General features: G+C 38.6%; 1 protein-coding gene across 1 annotated transcript in view; it reads right to left on the bottom strand.

The window, feature by feature from the left end:
- Positions 1 to 143: 143 nt before the first annotated feature.
- Positions 144 to 14234, bottom strand: part of GPR158 (G protein-coupled receptor 158) — a 324536-nt gene continuing 310445 nt past the window's right edge. The window contains exons 9-11 of the mRNA XM_067703480.1: positions 9867 to 9972; positions 5372 to 5518; positions 144 to 4603 (exon numbers count right to left, since the gene is read on the bottom strand). Of these exons, the coding sequence (XP_067559581.1) occupies positions 3122 to 4603; positions 5372 to 5518; positions 9867 to 9972 (1735 nt within the window). The 3' untranslated portion in view covers positions 144 to 3121. The remainder of the gene's footprint in view (positions 4604 to 5371; positions 5519 to 9866; positions 9973 to 14234) is intronic.

Raw genomic sequence — 14234 nt, 5'->3', positions numbered from 1 at the left:
AATCACACATTCCTATATATAGGCAGTGTGGGGATGTGTGCACATAAGTGTACCAAAGCCAAAGATATACGGGATTCCTCCTAAAGTTGGTTAGGTGAAATGAATTCAACTTTTGATAGATGAACACACAAATTGCCACAAACTGCTTTCATATAAATATGTTTTATTGCAGAGAAGTTATAAGTATTTACATGCTGCAACACGTCACGACATAAATTTACCAAATATTTTGTGGTGGGATGCTGCAGGTTTCAGATAATAGTTTCAGAAGAACCATAGATTAAGTGAAAAGACTGACAGCTTTACTGACTCTACATCTCTCGGCTGCTAAATGCTAGAAGTCAAAAGGCAGTGTTTTTTTTCAGTCCTACCTGTGTCATCACTTGCATGCAGAGACCTAGGAAGCAAATACAAGAGAACTGTCGAGTTTCAAATCCATATGGCCACCAACGTTTACGATGGGTTGGGTTATAATTCATGTCGTAAAGCGTTTAACTCTTGCATAAAATATACAGTTCTATTAAGATTGGTATAAATCTACTTATTTATAAACCCTGGCTTAAAAACAAGGACAGGATGCAGCCTGCACATGCACTGAGAAGGACAACCTAGCAAATGTTTGTGAACTTAATAGTGTTTCTTCACTTGCTTATTGTTATCAATCTGGGAAAACAACCTCAAGGATTGAAGATTTAAACTTCTCTTGGTGATAAATAATGGCAATGAAAGTCTAGGAAAGACCCCAGGCGCTCTTGCTGATTTATGCTGGTGGAAGAGACTCTATGGACTGTACTAAGGTAGAAACTGGCAAGTCTTCTTTAGGCCACATCTCTAGCAGGGTCATCCTGAAGTGCAGTAAAAAGTCACTGATGCCTGACCGCTTATTTCTGAAAAAGTCAGTAAAGTACTAACAGATCTCAGATGTAAAGGAAACAAATAGGTGGGTCTGGACACTCCAAACCAAGTTCACAACTTTATACCTTAAAGTTGTAGTCCAAGGTGACTGAGTAGATAGATAGGCTTTGACTGAAAAGGAAGCGGAGAAGGAAGTAAATGAAGAAAGCAAAAACAAATAGAATTTCGACATCTCTTCAAACCTACCCCACCATCCTGAGTAATGCACGAAGCAAGCAAACGGGTGAGGAGATTTACGCGCAGCTTTGCAAAATGGTGAAGTGCACGTTACTTCTGAATACAAATCACTGGGAAAATTTTGATGATGAATAGGAGAATTCCCAGTTTTTATCTTCCACTGAGAGTAATATTCCGAAGAACAGCCCGTATCCACCTTCTGATGCCCTTTTCTCAACTTCTACCCTCCTAGCACGTTCTCCTTGCTGCTCAGAAAATGAAAAACAGTTATTTAGGCTATAAATGTCCTGGCCGAACAAGCCGTGATACTTCAGCATTTAGCGTGAGAGAAAGGAAGTCTGGGTTCTATTTTTAAGTGATTCACCTTAAAATAAAATGAGACTGAGTTTTGCGATGGAATCTCTTTGCATGATCACATCAGTAGGGCTAAATCAGTAGCTTCGGATGGCTGTGCCAGGTGATCAGTGTGGAATGCGATACGTTTTATGAAACATGCTTTGGGAGCTGCTGTGCCTTGCAAGTAACCCCTACATTTGGAATTTTGAGCCTGGTAGCTCACCTAGGCCATTTGCAGGACTTGGAAGTTTTCCAGGGCTTGGAAGAATGAAGAGCCCACACTGCCTCATAGGCTTTGAGTAACTCTGGTTATAAACCTCTTTGGGATTCAAGCCCAGCAAGTTCTACCCCTGCCTGAAGCAATGAATAAGAGTTTATGAGAATAAGTAGTTTAAGGTAATGTAAAATATTATATATTTAGTATACATAATAAAAATATATCCATATAATGATCTTGATGCTATAATAATTTTTCTCTTTAAAAATATAATCCCTTGAAAGTGCTCTTGGGAGCTCCCTTTCTGTCTTTGTTTTAAAGGCAAATCCCCCGGCTCTGCAGTACTCTAATTCTCTTGTCATTCCCAGAGTCTTCCCTTGCCAATGGTAATAATAAGCACAGTATATTTTTCTCACTCTTAGCTTCTTCCTTCCTTACGAAATGCTGCTAAGTATGAAATCCTGAAAGAGTTAAAAGGGACAATTAATTGGAATGAAGGCATTATCTTTCCCTGACTTTGAACAAACAACAGATAAGTTGTCCTTAACTTAATAAGATGTATGACTAAGTAGGACCACTTGATCTCCAATATTAATAAAGCTTCTGAGTCCTAACAGGAAGTGCAAAACAAGAAACTCAACTTGTATAAAAAACCCTTATTAAGACAGTATAACAAACCATGATGTGAAATAATAGAGTCAAATCCAAATTCACAATATATAAACCACAGCCAAAACTAAAAGGTTTTATCATAACAGTTATGGCTTCCCAAGCCAGAGAAAGCATACTGTACTTCAAGAATCAACTAAAGTTGATAGATAGCAGGTATTCTGGAAGTTGCAATAACAATTGAGTAGCTGCAGATTGCATAAATGTGTTGTGTCACATAATATCAAAGTTATTTGCAAAAATTATACAATCTGGAATGCTGGAATGAGACACAACAATGTACTGAAACAGACATTTATAAGAAAATGAAAGCAATCATTAATATAAAAGGTATTTTTGGATGCATTAAGTTAGCAGTGCTATCAAGGTTAAATAGGTAAAGTAAGTTCTTTTTAGTCAGCTACTTAGAATTTCGGTCACATACGTCAATACCTTCCTGTCCTTTGCAAAATCTCGTCCCTCTTCTGTGTCTTCTGGTTTGCCTTGCTTGGGATCTTCCAAGTCCCAAGGGTAAGTATTGATCAGGGGCAGACATTGAGGGCTACTTCCCCCAAACATATGCTGAAGTGTAAGGATTTTCCCAGTGTTCCCTGGGGCAAGACTTTCCTGGCCAGTCTAACTTCTCCATTACGACGTTGCCCTGGCCTCCTATGTGTTCTTCCACCCCTCCCTTTCACATTTCCCTCGACTGACCAATACTCCTTGGGAATTTGTGATCCTGTATCTTCTGTCTTATAGCGAATTCAGCGTTTCTTCCTTCTCCTTTTCTTTCTGGGGATGCTACACTTTAAAATGATCCCAGACCTCTTATTTCCGAGGCCCTGCTACCTTATTTGCACTTGAAGCAGAAGAGGCAGGGAAAGCTACACTTCTTTCAGCATTCGGTTGATCTGGGGTCTCAAACTCCCAGGGACATACCTCAGCTCGTGATGCTAAGGGTTGCTGAAAGTTATTACTTGAGTTATATGAGTCAGGCACATTTTGCTCAGAGGAAGATGTCTTTTTCTCCTGGTCTCCTAGTTGGTTGAGGTTTTCATTCTCCACTTCTGATGCTACGGCTTTGGGAGGCAGTTCTTCACACTGCCCAGCACACACACTGGCTGCAGGGTGCTGGCCGCCATTCTCCCCTTGAGCTCTTCCTGGGGGAACCTGAGTCTTGGAAATCACACACTTCTCATCTTCAAAGAGGGGCTGAACTTGGCTCTCCCAAGGGCACACCTCAGCTTTGTCTATGCTCTTCGGATTGGACTGCTGACACAGTTCAGCTGCCTTAGGCTTGGGATGAGATTTCCCCTTTAAGGAAAAAATTGGGGTTTTCTCCATTTCAGAAGCCGCAATCGATACGTGCTTTTGAACTTTTGATTCTGAAGGCACAGGACCGGGGGTCAGGTCGTAGATCTCCCAGGGGCACACCTCCCCTATGTCAAAGCTGTCCTTCATCTGGGGGGCACCTGGACTCAGGTCGGAACTGGCAGTGGGGGGGTTGGCCCTTTGCTGCCTCATGATCCCAGATTTCGGAGGTTTTCTTGGCTCCTCTGAATGATTGGAGTTTGGGGGGGCAGAGTCTTGAGTCTCTGCGTTATCTGAATTTGAGTATTTTCTGTTTGTCTCTTTCTCTCTCGGCAGAGCTTTCTGGGCTTTGGCCCGTTCCTCCACGCCGGACGCCTGGGTTTTCCCGGCCAATCCGAGCGTCTTCTCTTTGGCACTGGCGATGACGCTGAGGGACTTCTGTAACACGGATGTGCGGGGCGGCCCGGGCTTCTTCTCCGAGCTGAGGTCGTGGGCGCTGGCCGACTTACACACCAGAGGCACGGACTCGGTGGACACGGCCTGGCTGTCGTCTTGCAGGGCTCGCGGTCGGTTCGTTCCCGCCGGGGACCCCAGCGCAGAGTCGTCCGTGGCCGCCGCCTCCTCTTCCCGGCTCGGGGCGGGCGGGCTGCCTGGGCTGCCCGGCTGCTCCCGCACGTGCTCGTACGTGCTGTGCGATTTCTTGAGCGAGAAGACTCGGTTCCGCAGGGACTCCTCCTTGGGCTTCCCGGCGCCGCCCGCAGCCTCCTGTGGGTTCTTCCTGCCCGGGACGGCGCCCTTGGCCGCGCCGTGGTCCAACGCGTCCTTGTCCTCCTTGGAGCACTGACGGCTGACCGTCTCCGGGATCTCGGTGATCCGCCTCATGATGGAACGGCCTAAGCCCTTCTTCGAGCACCGCTTTTTCTGGAGGTGGGGATTATTTGTGATCATCTTCTTCCTCTTATAGATTTCCAACTGGGCGTAGAGTTTCTTCAGCTCGTCCTGCCATACATAACAAGAGCAGATTCAAAGAGGTGCGGAATTCAGCGTTTGGGCCGGCTCATATCACTAACTGTAATGTGAAGTCAATGAACGGAGCTCTTCCTAACATCTCTGCTCATCAACTTTCCCCTCACTCTCACTTTCTGATTCCTCTGTATCTTGTTTCACACAGCGTTTGAACTTTAAGACGTGAACTCCTGCATTCTGCACTTGCTTCATGCAACAGGCACTTTGAACTTGTGAATTGCGTGGACCAGGCTGAGCCTGGACCATGACAAAACACAGCCTGTTGTCTACTGAGAAACCATATCCCTGAACAATATGGGAAGCATCATGTAGCCACTGATAAAATTACACCTAATGTTAAATTAGTGTACAACAGACCATCAAATACAAAAGCATCTTCTTCCTCCAAATGCTGATATATTGTCACAGATTATTTTAAATAATTCACACTCTCTGCTCACAGATCTATCCTAGTTTCCCATCAGCAAGATCTCATAAACCGTCATCATGGGACATGTACAACCAGTTCATCATCATGGTGTCCAATAAGTCAGTTAAGACTATCAAGACTGGCCTGTGTGGCCTAACTTATACTGGGATTCTATGTTTTAGAACTGGGTTAACTGCATGTGATGCCTTCAGTTCTTACACAAACACACATGCTCTCTAACACAAAGAAGCACACATGCACATCGACCCACACGTGCGAGCCTGTATGAATGGGTCTAATCTAAAACAGAAAAGAAGAAATACTGGTATTACCCGAATGTCTTCTGGATCCAAGCTGTGCTCACTCCAGGCTGAATTGATACTGCTGTTCAGGTAGGATCCAGATCGGCCCATGTCTAACTCATCTTCGTACGCTTCTGTAGCGATGTCGTCTCGTGGGTTATTGCTTGAATGTGAAAACTGCAATAGAAATTCAATATGAGCTGTAGACATTAGTCCACTGTAGGACACAACATAATAATTTTCTGAAGGTTCTAGTGTTACATCATTTCTTCAGCTTAGATGAATTCATTCACTGAACTCTTTACAAAATATTTGCTGCCATATGTGTGTTTTGTTTCCCACCTTACATGCTAGAGCACTCAGTGAGGCAACATTAACACTTGGTTCCCTCTTTGACTCCTATTTTCATTCTTGTCTTTTTTCCAGGTTCCAAGGGTTAACTCACATTATTCCTCTTCAACGATATTTGCATTTTGAAAATGAAAATAAGTAGAAGAATCCAAAGGAATGTTCTCTTAGGGTACTCTTAGTACACTGTACTCTAAGAGTAGCAATTTGGACCCACTGGCAGCTGAATGGGAATATTTTTTTGACAGGTGGTGTGTATCATGTCATTTCACTTTACACAGAGGAGGCTGTATTTCATCTATGGGCACAACTGGACTGATCACAGGAATATGACTTTCAGTCTGTCACACAGAGCTTCAAAAACACGACTTTCAAAACTCAGGGCACAGGAGGTCTGAATTCCAGCCTCGACTCTGTTGTCTGGGATCTTAACCAGGCCATGGAACCTCTCGGGAGCACAGTGTCCTCTTAGCCTAAAGGGCTTGCGCTGGATGGTATCTGAGTTTAAAATTCAAAGATTCACTGAAATTATAGATTTTTTTTCTTAAGCTCATCATTATTCTCAAGTTCCTCCTTCATTGCATTTTGATATATTTTCATTATCTTCATGTAGTCTTTTGCTATTTTTCAGTTTCACGTACTCTTGCTATCTCTACTCTTCTTCAAGTGGAAAAGTGAGGAAGAATGAATTGGGTAAATGATGGAGAGCAGGAAAAATCAAAAGCATCCACCCACATTTTACACAACATATAAACCAGGTGATTGTCCTATGAAAACTGAGAGAACTTGGGTTCTCTTCTCCTAGCTTGTCATCAGGTAAAATATTTCTTTAAATAATGAACAGGTTTTAAAAAACTAAAAATAGCAGTCCCACTCCTGGGCATATATCCGGAGAAAAACATGTTCAAAAGGATACATACACCCCCAATGTTCATTGCAGCACTGTTTACGATCGCCAAGACATGGAAACAACCTAAATGTCCATCAACAGATGAGTGGATAAAGAAGATGTAGTACATGTATACTATGGAATATTACTCAGCCATTAAAGAGAATGAAATAATGCCATTTGCAGCAACATGGATGGACCTAGAGATTATCACACTAAGTGAAGCAAGTCAGACAGAAAAAGACCAATACCATATGATGTCGCTTATATGTGGAATTAAAAAAAAATGACACAAATGAACTTATTTACAAAACGGAAACAGACTCACAGACTTAGAGACTGAACTTATGGTTACCGAGGGGAAGGGTGGGAGGGAGGGATAGACTGGGAGTTTGGGATTCACAGGTACACACTGCTATATTTAAAATAGATAACCAACAAGGACCTAGTGTAAAAAAAAAGTAGCTAATCTCATGATAAGAAATGTAGCAGTAATCCAAATGTAATAGATTAGACTTCCAAAATATACATGTGACAGGGGTCCTTCCACTTAATTTGTGTGATTCTTGACAAATCTTTTACCCTCTATACTATTAGGCATTGTCTGTAAAGACATTTGATACTTAAAAAAACAAAATATAATAAAAGAAAAAAACAGAACAGGTTGCCCTTTGATACAGAGACACAGAGATATTTTAATGTCAACTATTGTTAAAATATTCAGCTAGGCAGGTGAACACAAATTGGAGATAACATGTGAGATGGTAGTTCTCTATTTAAGTAATAATGAATCTTTTGTATTTGGGACCGGCTGAGAAACCACAGGAACTGATGAACTTTCCCCTCACTCTTCTATTTATGTTTGTGGGAGCCACATGTGCCATAAACTTAAGGCCATAAGGGTGACGAAAATAGAGTCCTGGTCCTCCAAAATCTCACATGCTACTGGAGGTTATTTATAAGAATGAAATTATTTTTTTCTTTCTTTTTTTTTTTTTTTGCGGTATGCGCGCCTCTCACTGTTGTGGCCTCTCCCATTGCGGAGCACAGGCTCCGGACTCGCAGGCTCAGCGGCCATGGCTCACGGGCCCAGCCGCTCCACGGCATGTGGGATCTTCCCGGACTGGGGCACGAATCCATGTCCCCTGCATCGGCAGGCACACTCTCAACCACTGTGCCACCAGGGAAGCCCATAAGAATGAAATTATTTTTCTTGAGCAAAGTCTTAGAGATTATCGTGAGTTTAAGAGAGTTATTTGTCAGATATTGTCCATTTCCTGCTTTATGATTTTTCCTTAATGCTTATCCCTATCTGAAATACTATTTTAAATATTTATTTTGTTTATCTTTTCTGTTTCCTCCTCTCTTCCACCAGAATATAAGCACCATGAGAGCACAGATTTATATCTGTTCACTACTCTTATTCTAGGATATAGAACAGTGCTTAGTAAAGCTCCTCAATAATGTTTTAATTTATTGAAATATAATTCACATACCATAAAATTCTCAATTTTTAACTATACAAATCAGTGTTTTTTAGTATATTCATGAGGTTGCACAATCATCACCACCATCTAATTCCAGAATACTTTCATCATCCCCAAAAGAAACCTTGAACCCAGGAAGCAGTCACTTCCATACCCCTTTTTCCCCAGCCCACAGCACCACTAACCCACTTTCTGTCTCTTTAGAGCTGTCTATTCCAGACATTTCACATAAATGGAATCATATAATATGTGGCCTTTTTTATCTGGCTTCCTTGGCATAAGGTTTTCAAGGTTTGTACAAGTTGTAGCATGTATCAACGCTTTATTCCTTTTTATTGATGAATAGCATTTCAGTTTGTGGGTATATCACATTTTGTTTATACATTATCAATTGATGGACATTTGGGTTGTTTCCATTTTTTGGCTATTATGGATAATGCTGCTATGAACATTCATGTACAAATTAAAAAAAAAATTTAAGCCAGCTTTGTTGAGGTATAATTGATATGCAGAGAACTGCACATATTAAATGTGTACAATTTGATGAGTTTGGACATATGCAAACACCCGTGATGCCATCACTACCAAGGTAATAGACATCAAGAACAAATTTTTGTGTAAACATATGTTTTCAATTGTCTCTGGAGCTCAATAACAATTTTTTGAATGAATAAATAGTCTGAGTATACACCCATCTAATAAAAATGTAGTCATATTACGTACAGTATAAGGATGGTTAAGATAGATTGCAGGAACAGACACATCCATGAAAATTATGGCTATCTGGTGTAATTCAAGTAAGGAAGAAAATAGGCATTTTGCTGTGTTTACAATTGTTTGACCTTTTCAATCAGGCTGAAGTTCAATGTTTTGGTTAACTGTGAGAGGTGAGGTAAAGGAAGCCTAGAGTGAAATCACAATTCTGGTTTCAGCTGTGCTAACGTTACATTGTACGACACTGATAAAGATGTATTTTGTTTTCCTACATGTAAAAGGGGAAAAAACAATGATAATTTTTGTTTTTCTACACATAATATTTTGTTCTAATATTTTGTTTTTCTACATGTAAAAGAGGAAAATAATGATAATTTGTATAGTATCTTTTTTCCAAAACTCGGATATCATTTTGTTTTATTCCAAGCAGCCTCACTGCTATCATGTCATAGATGAGGAAACAGACTCAGAGAGATGAAAAGTCTTGCCTAACGTTACATTACACAGCTAACTTGGGGTGGGGTATGAGTTCAGAATCCCTGTATTCTGAGTCCTGGCCCGTTTCCCTCCACGTCAGAATGCTGTGTAGATAAGTCTTTGTCAGAATCCATCATTGTTAAGCAAGACTCTTTTTATACAACATTATAATTATTTCTATTTACACAAAAATTCTCTGAATGTTTAAAACACAGTACTTCCCTGAATGTGAATCCAAACAAGAGGATTCTTAGACTAGGATAATTCTCTTTAAAAATGAGCTTGAGGTTACAGCTACAATGAAAGGCCACCTTGAACCCCTAATAATTAAAACATGAATAGATATCAAAGTATTTGGAAAAGGACTAAAACGGATGATGGGTTTTGTACAAACTAAGGCAGTTAAAAATTGTGTGAGATGTTTAATAAATGCCCAAAGAAAAGAGACACCTAGATTCCTGAGGAGGGAGTTTTAAAAACATTGTAGCGTGTCAAGCAAATCTTCACACCTCCCTTTGCCTATATTGCCAGATATTTTTTAAAGGAGAAACAATTCCACGCTCATTTAAAACAACTATCTTGCAAGAGAAAAGTAATGTTGGAGGAATACCTTTGGAATCAAAAGCAACCCAATGGTCACTGTCACAGTCAAATGAGTATGTGCAAAATACAGCATCAACATCCAATCAGACTGAAGTCTTGAGGCAAGAACAAATCTGAAATGAGAATTCACCACATTAGCAACCCAACAAGATCTCTACTTAAAACACTAGGATACTTGGAAACTCTTTTCCTCAATGTATTAGTAAAAGAAAGCAAGCAAGAAAGAAGTCATACTGTTATTTCTATGACATATATTTTCATCACAGAAGAATAAGGGTCTAAGTAACCCTAATTAGATGCATAAGATATGAACCCTTTAGTTCTTAAAATTATCAATAGTAAGAAAGATAACACATACATATATAATGTGCTAAACACTTCCTTGGATTATTATTTTGTAGGTAAGTTGAATGTGCAAAGCAAAAGCAGTGAACACATGTGAATTCAAAAGAAGAGTAGGTTAAAAAATGATTGTTTCAGGCAAATTTAGGTTATAAGACACATCCAAATTAACTCTTGATCATAATATTCTTCACTTAAAAATATTAATTAGAACTAAGGAAAAAAATGGGTAAATATCTGTTTTAGTGAATGATCCCAGAAGTTTAAATGATAAGCAATGTAATGGATAAAATGTATGTACTAATGGTTTGTAACGTGCATCTTTTTAAAATTGTTTTTAAAAATTGAAATATAGTTGACATACAAAGTGCATCTTTTAAAATACAAACCTTAGTTTTTATAGAGCATCAAATTATTTTAAAATAATTTAAAATATAATATTTAAAATCTTATCTTATTGAGGAATTTATAAACTTGTGTTCCAGGACGGCCCTTCAAGTAACATGTATAGGAAAAATTCATTATTAATATCTGATCTGGTAATTTGGGTATGTTTTCACAAATCAGTAGGTACATGTACAAACTAAAACTCATGTGTTAAGGACTCATCTATATGCAGAAACCAGATATTGCTTTTATTAAGGTCATTTTGCACTCATATTCTTCTTCTAATGTTTTCCCATCTATTGTTTATCCATAAAAGCTAAATATGAGATTTTAGTGCTTTTGGAATTAGAGAATTAGCATTTTGTTTCAATGATATACATCATCAAATTTGAAAAGCTCATATCCTAAGAAAATGCTTATGATATAATCGTGAAATAAATATATATGAATCTAAAAAGAGAAGAGACTAATTTTATTTCTGCATTATACCATATTCATGACAAATTTACTAAGTAAATTAATATTATTAATATTTAAAACAAAATTTCCATCAAGGATATTTCTTCCAAATTTTCACTTCCATCCCTCCCCCCCAAAAAAAAATCAAGCTAAAATGGAAGCTCAGGAGTCATCAAAATGGAGATAGAGTTTTTTCTCCTGTGTCTGGAGATATAAAAAACATAGACTTATACACAGAAGTGCAGAATGGCCATGATACTTCACAGTCAACTAAAAGGGATTTTCTGAATTAACATCTTTTCTAGCTCCTTTGTGAGAAAAGTGTCTTCATACCTGCTTTGAATGTGACTGAATATTCACTTTGTTCAGGGACGGGATACTTTTGACTATACAGTCTGTGCTGGGTCAAGTAAGATTTTTTTTTAAGCATTAAAATAGGATCATCTTACTCAATAAAAAGTTATAGTCTCTGAGACAGAATATTGAGGCACAGAAGCAGTAGAAAATGTACCCCTGAAAATAATACAATCCCAATCTGCTGGGGCCCCTGCCAGTACTGGAGCAGACAGTTACAACAAAGGAGAAGGATTTACAGTCAAAAAGCAGCCTTATGTACTGAGAATTCCCATCTCAAATGCCAACACAGGTAAACTTGAAACTAGCCTGACAATATCTGGAAAAAAGAATGGGTACATATATTTTGAATTAAAACAGTGAATCTTCCAAAAAATAATTTTGAGATATGCTAACATCGATTGTCCTTAATCAGCTTTTAATTACTGCCAGATTTTTTTAGGTTGCAGTTTTGATTAGAAATACCTTAAGAACAACTGGGTTTTGAAATAGTATTAAAGCTTCATTTTAAAAAATAGTATTTCAACTTAAAAAATCGGTCCAAAAATCAGGCGCATCGAAATATTTGAAAATTGAGGCTAAGAATAAAGGCAAACTTTTTAAAAGCCTTGCACTTTCCCAAAGGTTTGCTTTATGCTTAGTACTAAAAATAAGTAAAGGGTTAGAACAGGCTGAGAGAAATGCCTTCTCATCATTTATCCTTCTAGACTTAACCCTTTTAGGTTATTTTTGTTCAGTCTGACAATTTGGTAAGAAAGAAGGTAAATCTGTACATAATATGTAGTCATAGTTTTTAATTTATATATGTGTATGTATAAATATGAATACATACATATATGTATACATGATTTTATATTTTAAGCAGACAAGAAGAACATATATATCCTATTGATAGAGAATATCTTTGCTGATGTTGGATGCCTTATTTAATATTATTTCATTCTAGGAAAAAATTGCCAAGATGGATCCAGCTGACTTAAATTTTTATGTTATTGCTTTTTATCCTTGAACTTTATTAATGCTGGAACCACAGCATATATGAACTCAGTCCACATGTAAATAAGAAGTTGTGCATACTTGATTTCTTTAATTATCACTGCGTTTTACTTGCTCCTGGCTCATCCCCCTAAAATCAGTGTTCTGTAGATTTAATGTGTTAAACTATAATTCCATCACTGGTCCCTTATGGCCATACAAATTAAACATTCAAGAGAGTAGCTACGATTCTTTGGAGCCCATGTGCCACCATCTTATCGAGTCTGGTCTATGTAGAAAGGTAAGTCAAATTTGGAACTTGAAATGCAGAGCTTCCCGTTCAGGTTTGCTTAGCCTTGCCTAAGAAGATACCAAAAGATACCAAGGCTGGTCCCTCTGCTACCATTTGAAGTCCTCCCTGTTCAAAACTGATAGGGGATTAAAGAGTTGTCTGGAAGAAGAGTATGCTATGTCTGCTCAATACCAAACCTACTAGGTTCACCATGAACCATTCAATCAGCTTGTGTCTACGTGAACCCAGTCATGGGTTATATGATTCTTCTGGCTGGGTTGTTTGGGACTCTATAGGAAAGACCTAAGCAAAGTAAGAAAGCTATTTTCAACAAGTATTTAACATATTTCCTATCACCCTCGTTCAGTGATAAAACAGTGTTTTCTGAAGCGTGGCTGCTGTTATCAGATGTAAGGGTTGGGGGGATTCAATGGTCCATTACATTTGGAAAATGATGGTTAAACAAAGTTAAACAGTTTATCTGTACAGCAGGACTTCTCGGTATGCTAGCGTCACTGTGACATTCCTACAAGGGAGCTATCAAATGTGATGTGTCATAAATACACATGCATATAAAAACATCTAACAGTGATTTACTAATATGTTAATAGTGCTTGTCTTTGGGTGGTTGGATTAGGGAGTTTATTTTCTCTTTATCATTTTATGATTTTTTTTGAAATAACCATCTATTGCCTTACTATTAAGAATTTTTTTAAAGTTCATTTAAAAATCATTTACCTTGCCTACTTCTGAAAGGACTTGGGCCAGCTGAGAGTTGAAAATCTATTGAAAAAACACATTAAATGATGGAAATTGAACAGAGTAAAATTGAACAGGTTGAAAAGATATAGATCAATTTTGGCAACTGTGTTGAACAGATTTAATTTCTTGGGCAATTAATTTGGTTCTAAGAAACATAACAGTTAATTTTAGGGCACAAGTGGGAAACTCTGCATGACAGTTACATTCTGACAGTAGAAGACATTTAAACTCGTCTGTGATAAGCCTCTTTTTTTCAATTTTTATTTTTTACTGAATATGGCTGATTTACATAGCCACTGTTTTATTTATTTATTTATTGGCTGCGCTGTGCAGCATGTGGGATCTTAGTTCCTTGACCAAGGGTCGAATCCCGGGCCCCCTGCATTGGGAGCGTGGAGTCTTAACCACTGGACAACCAGGGAAGTCCATGTGATAAGCCTTCTTACATGCTTATAACTCTCTAGTTGGTTTGTTAATATAACATTTAACTTATCAATGGTTCTAGATAAGCATGTTTGTTAGATCTTGAAACATATATGTTTGATATTCTGAAAACAAACAACAAAAATGATGCAGCTTTTTTGGGGAGAGGGGTTGGAAGAAATGTGAAGGCTCTGGAGCTCTGGCACCATGACAAAGTGCCCTCTGGTGCTCACGGCATTTTAGACCAGGGCATCCTCACTCATATCCTTGAGCTCTAGTCTGAGTGGAACTAGAGAAAGCATCCTTTTCTTTGCTTCTTTATGATTTCATATTCTGCGTCACATCTGTCCTCCCTCTTCTACTCTTTCTCTCTTTTCTCTC

Source organism: Pseudorca crassidens, chromosome 1 (assembly GCF_039906515.1).
Source record: "Pseudorca crassidens isolate mPseCra1 chromosome 1, mPseCra1.hap1, whole genome shotgun sequence".
NCBI lineage: Eukaryota > Metazoa > Chordata > Mammalia > Artiodactyla > Delphinidae > Pseudorca > Pseudorca crassidens.
Note: the sequence above shows the minus strand (reverse complement) of the source record. Positions and strands in the feature narration are given on the sequence as shown.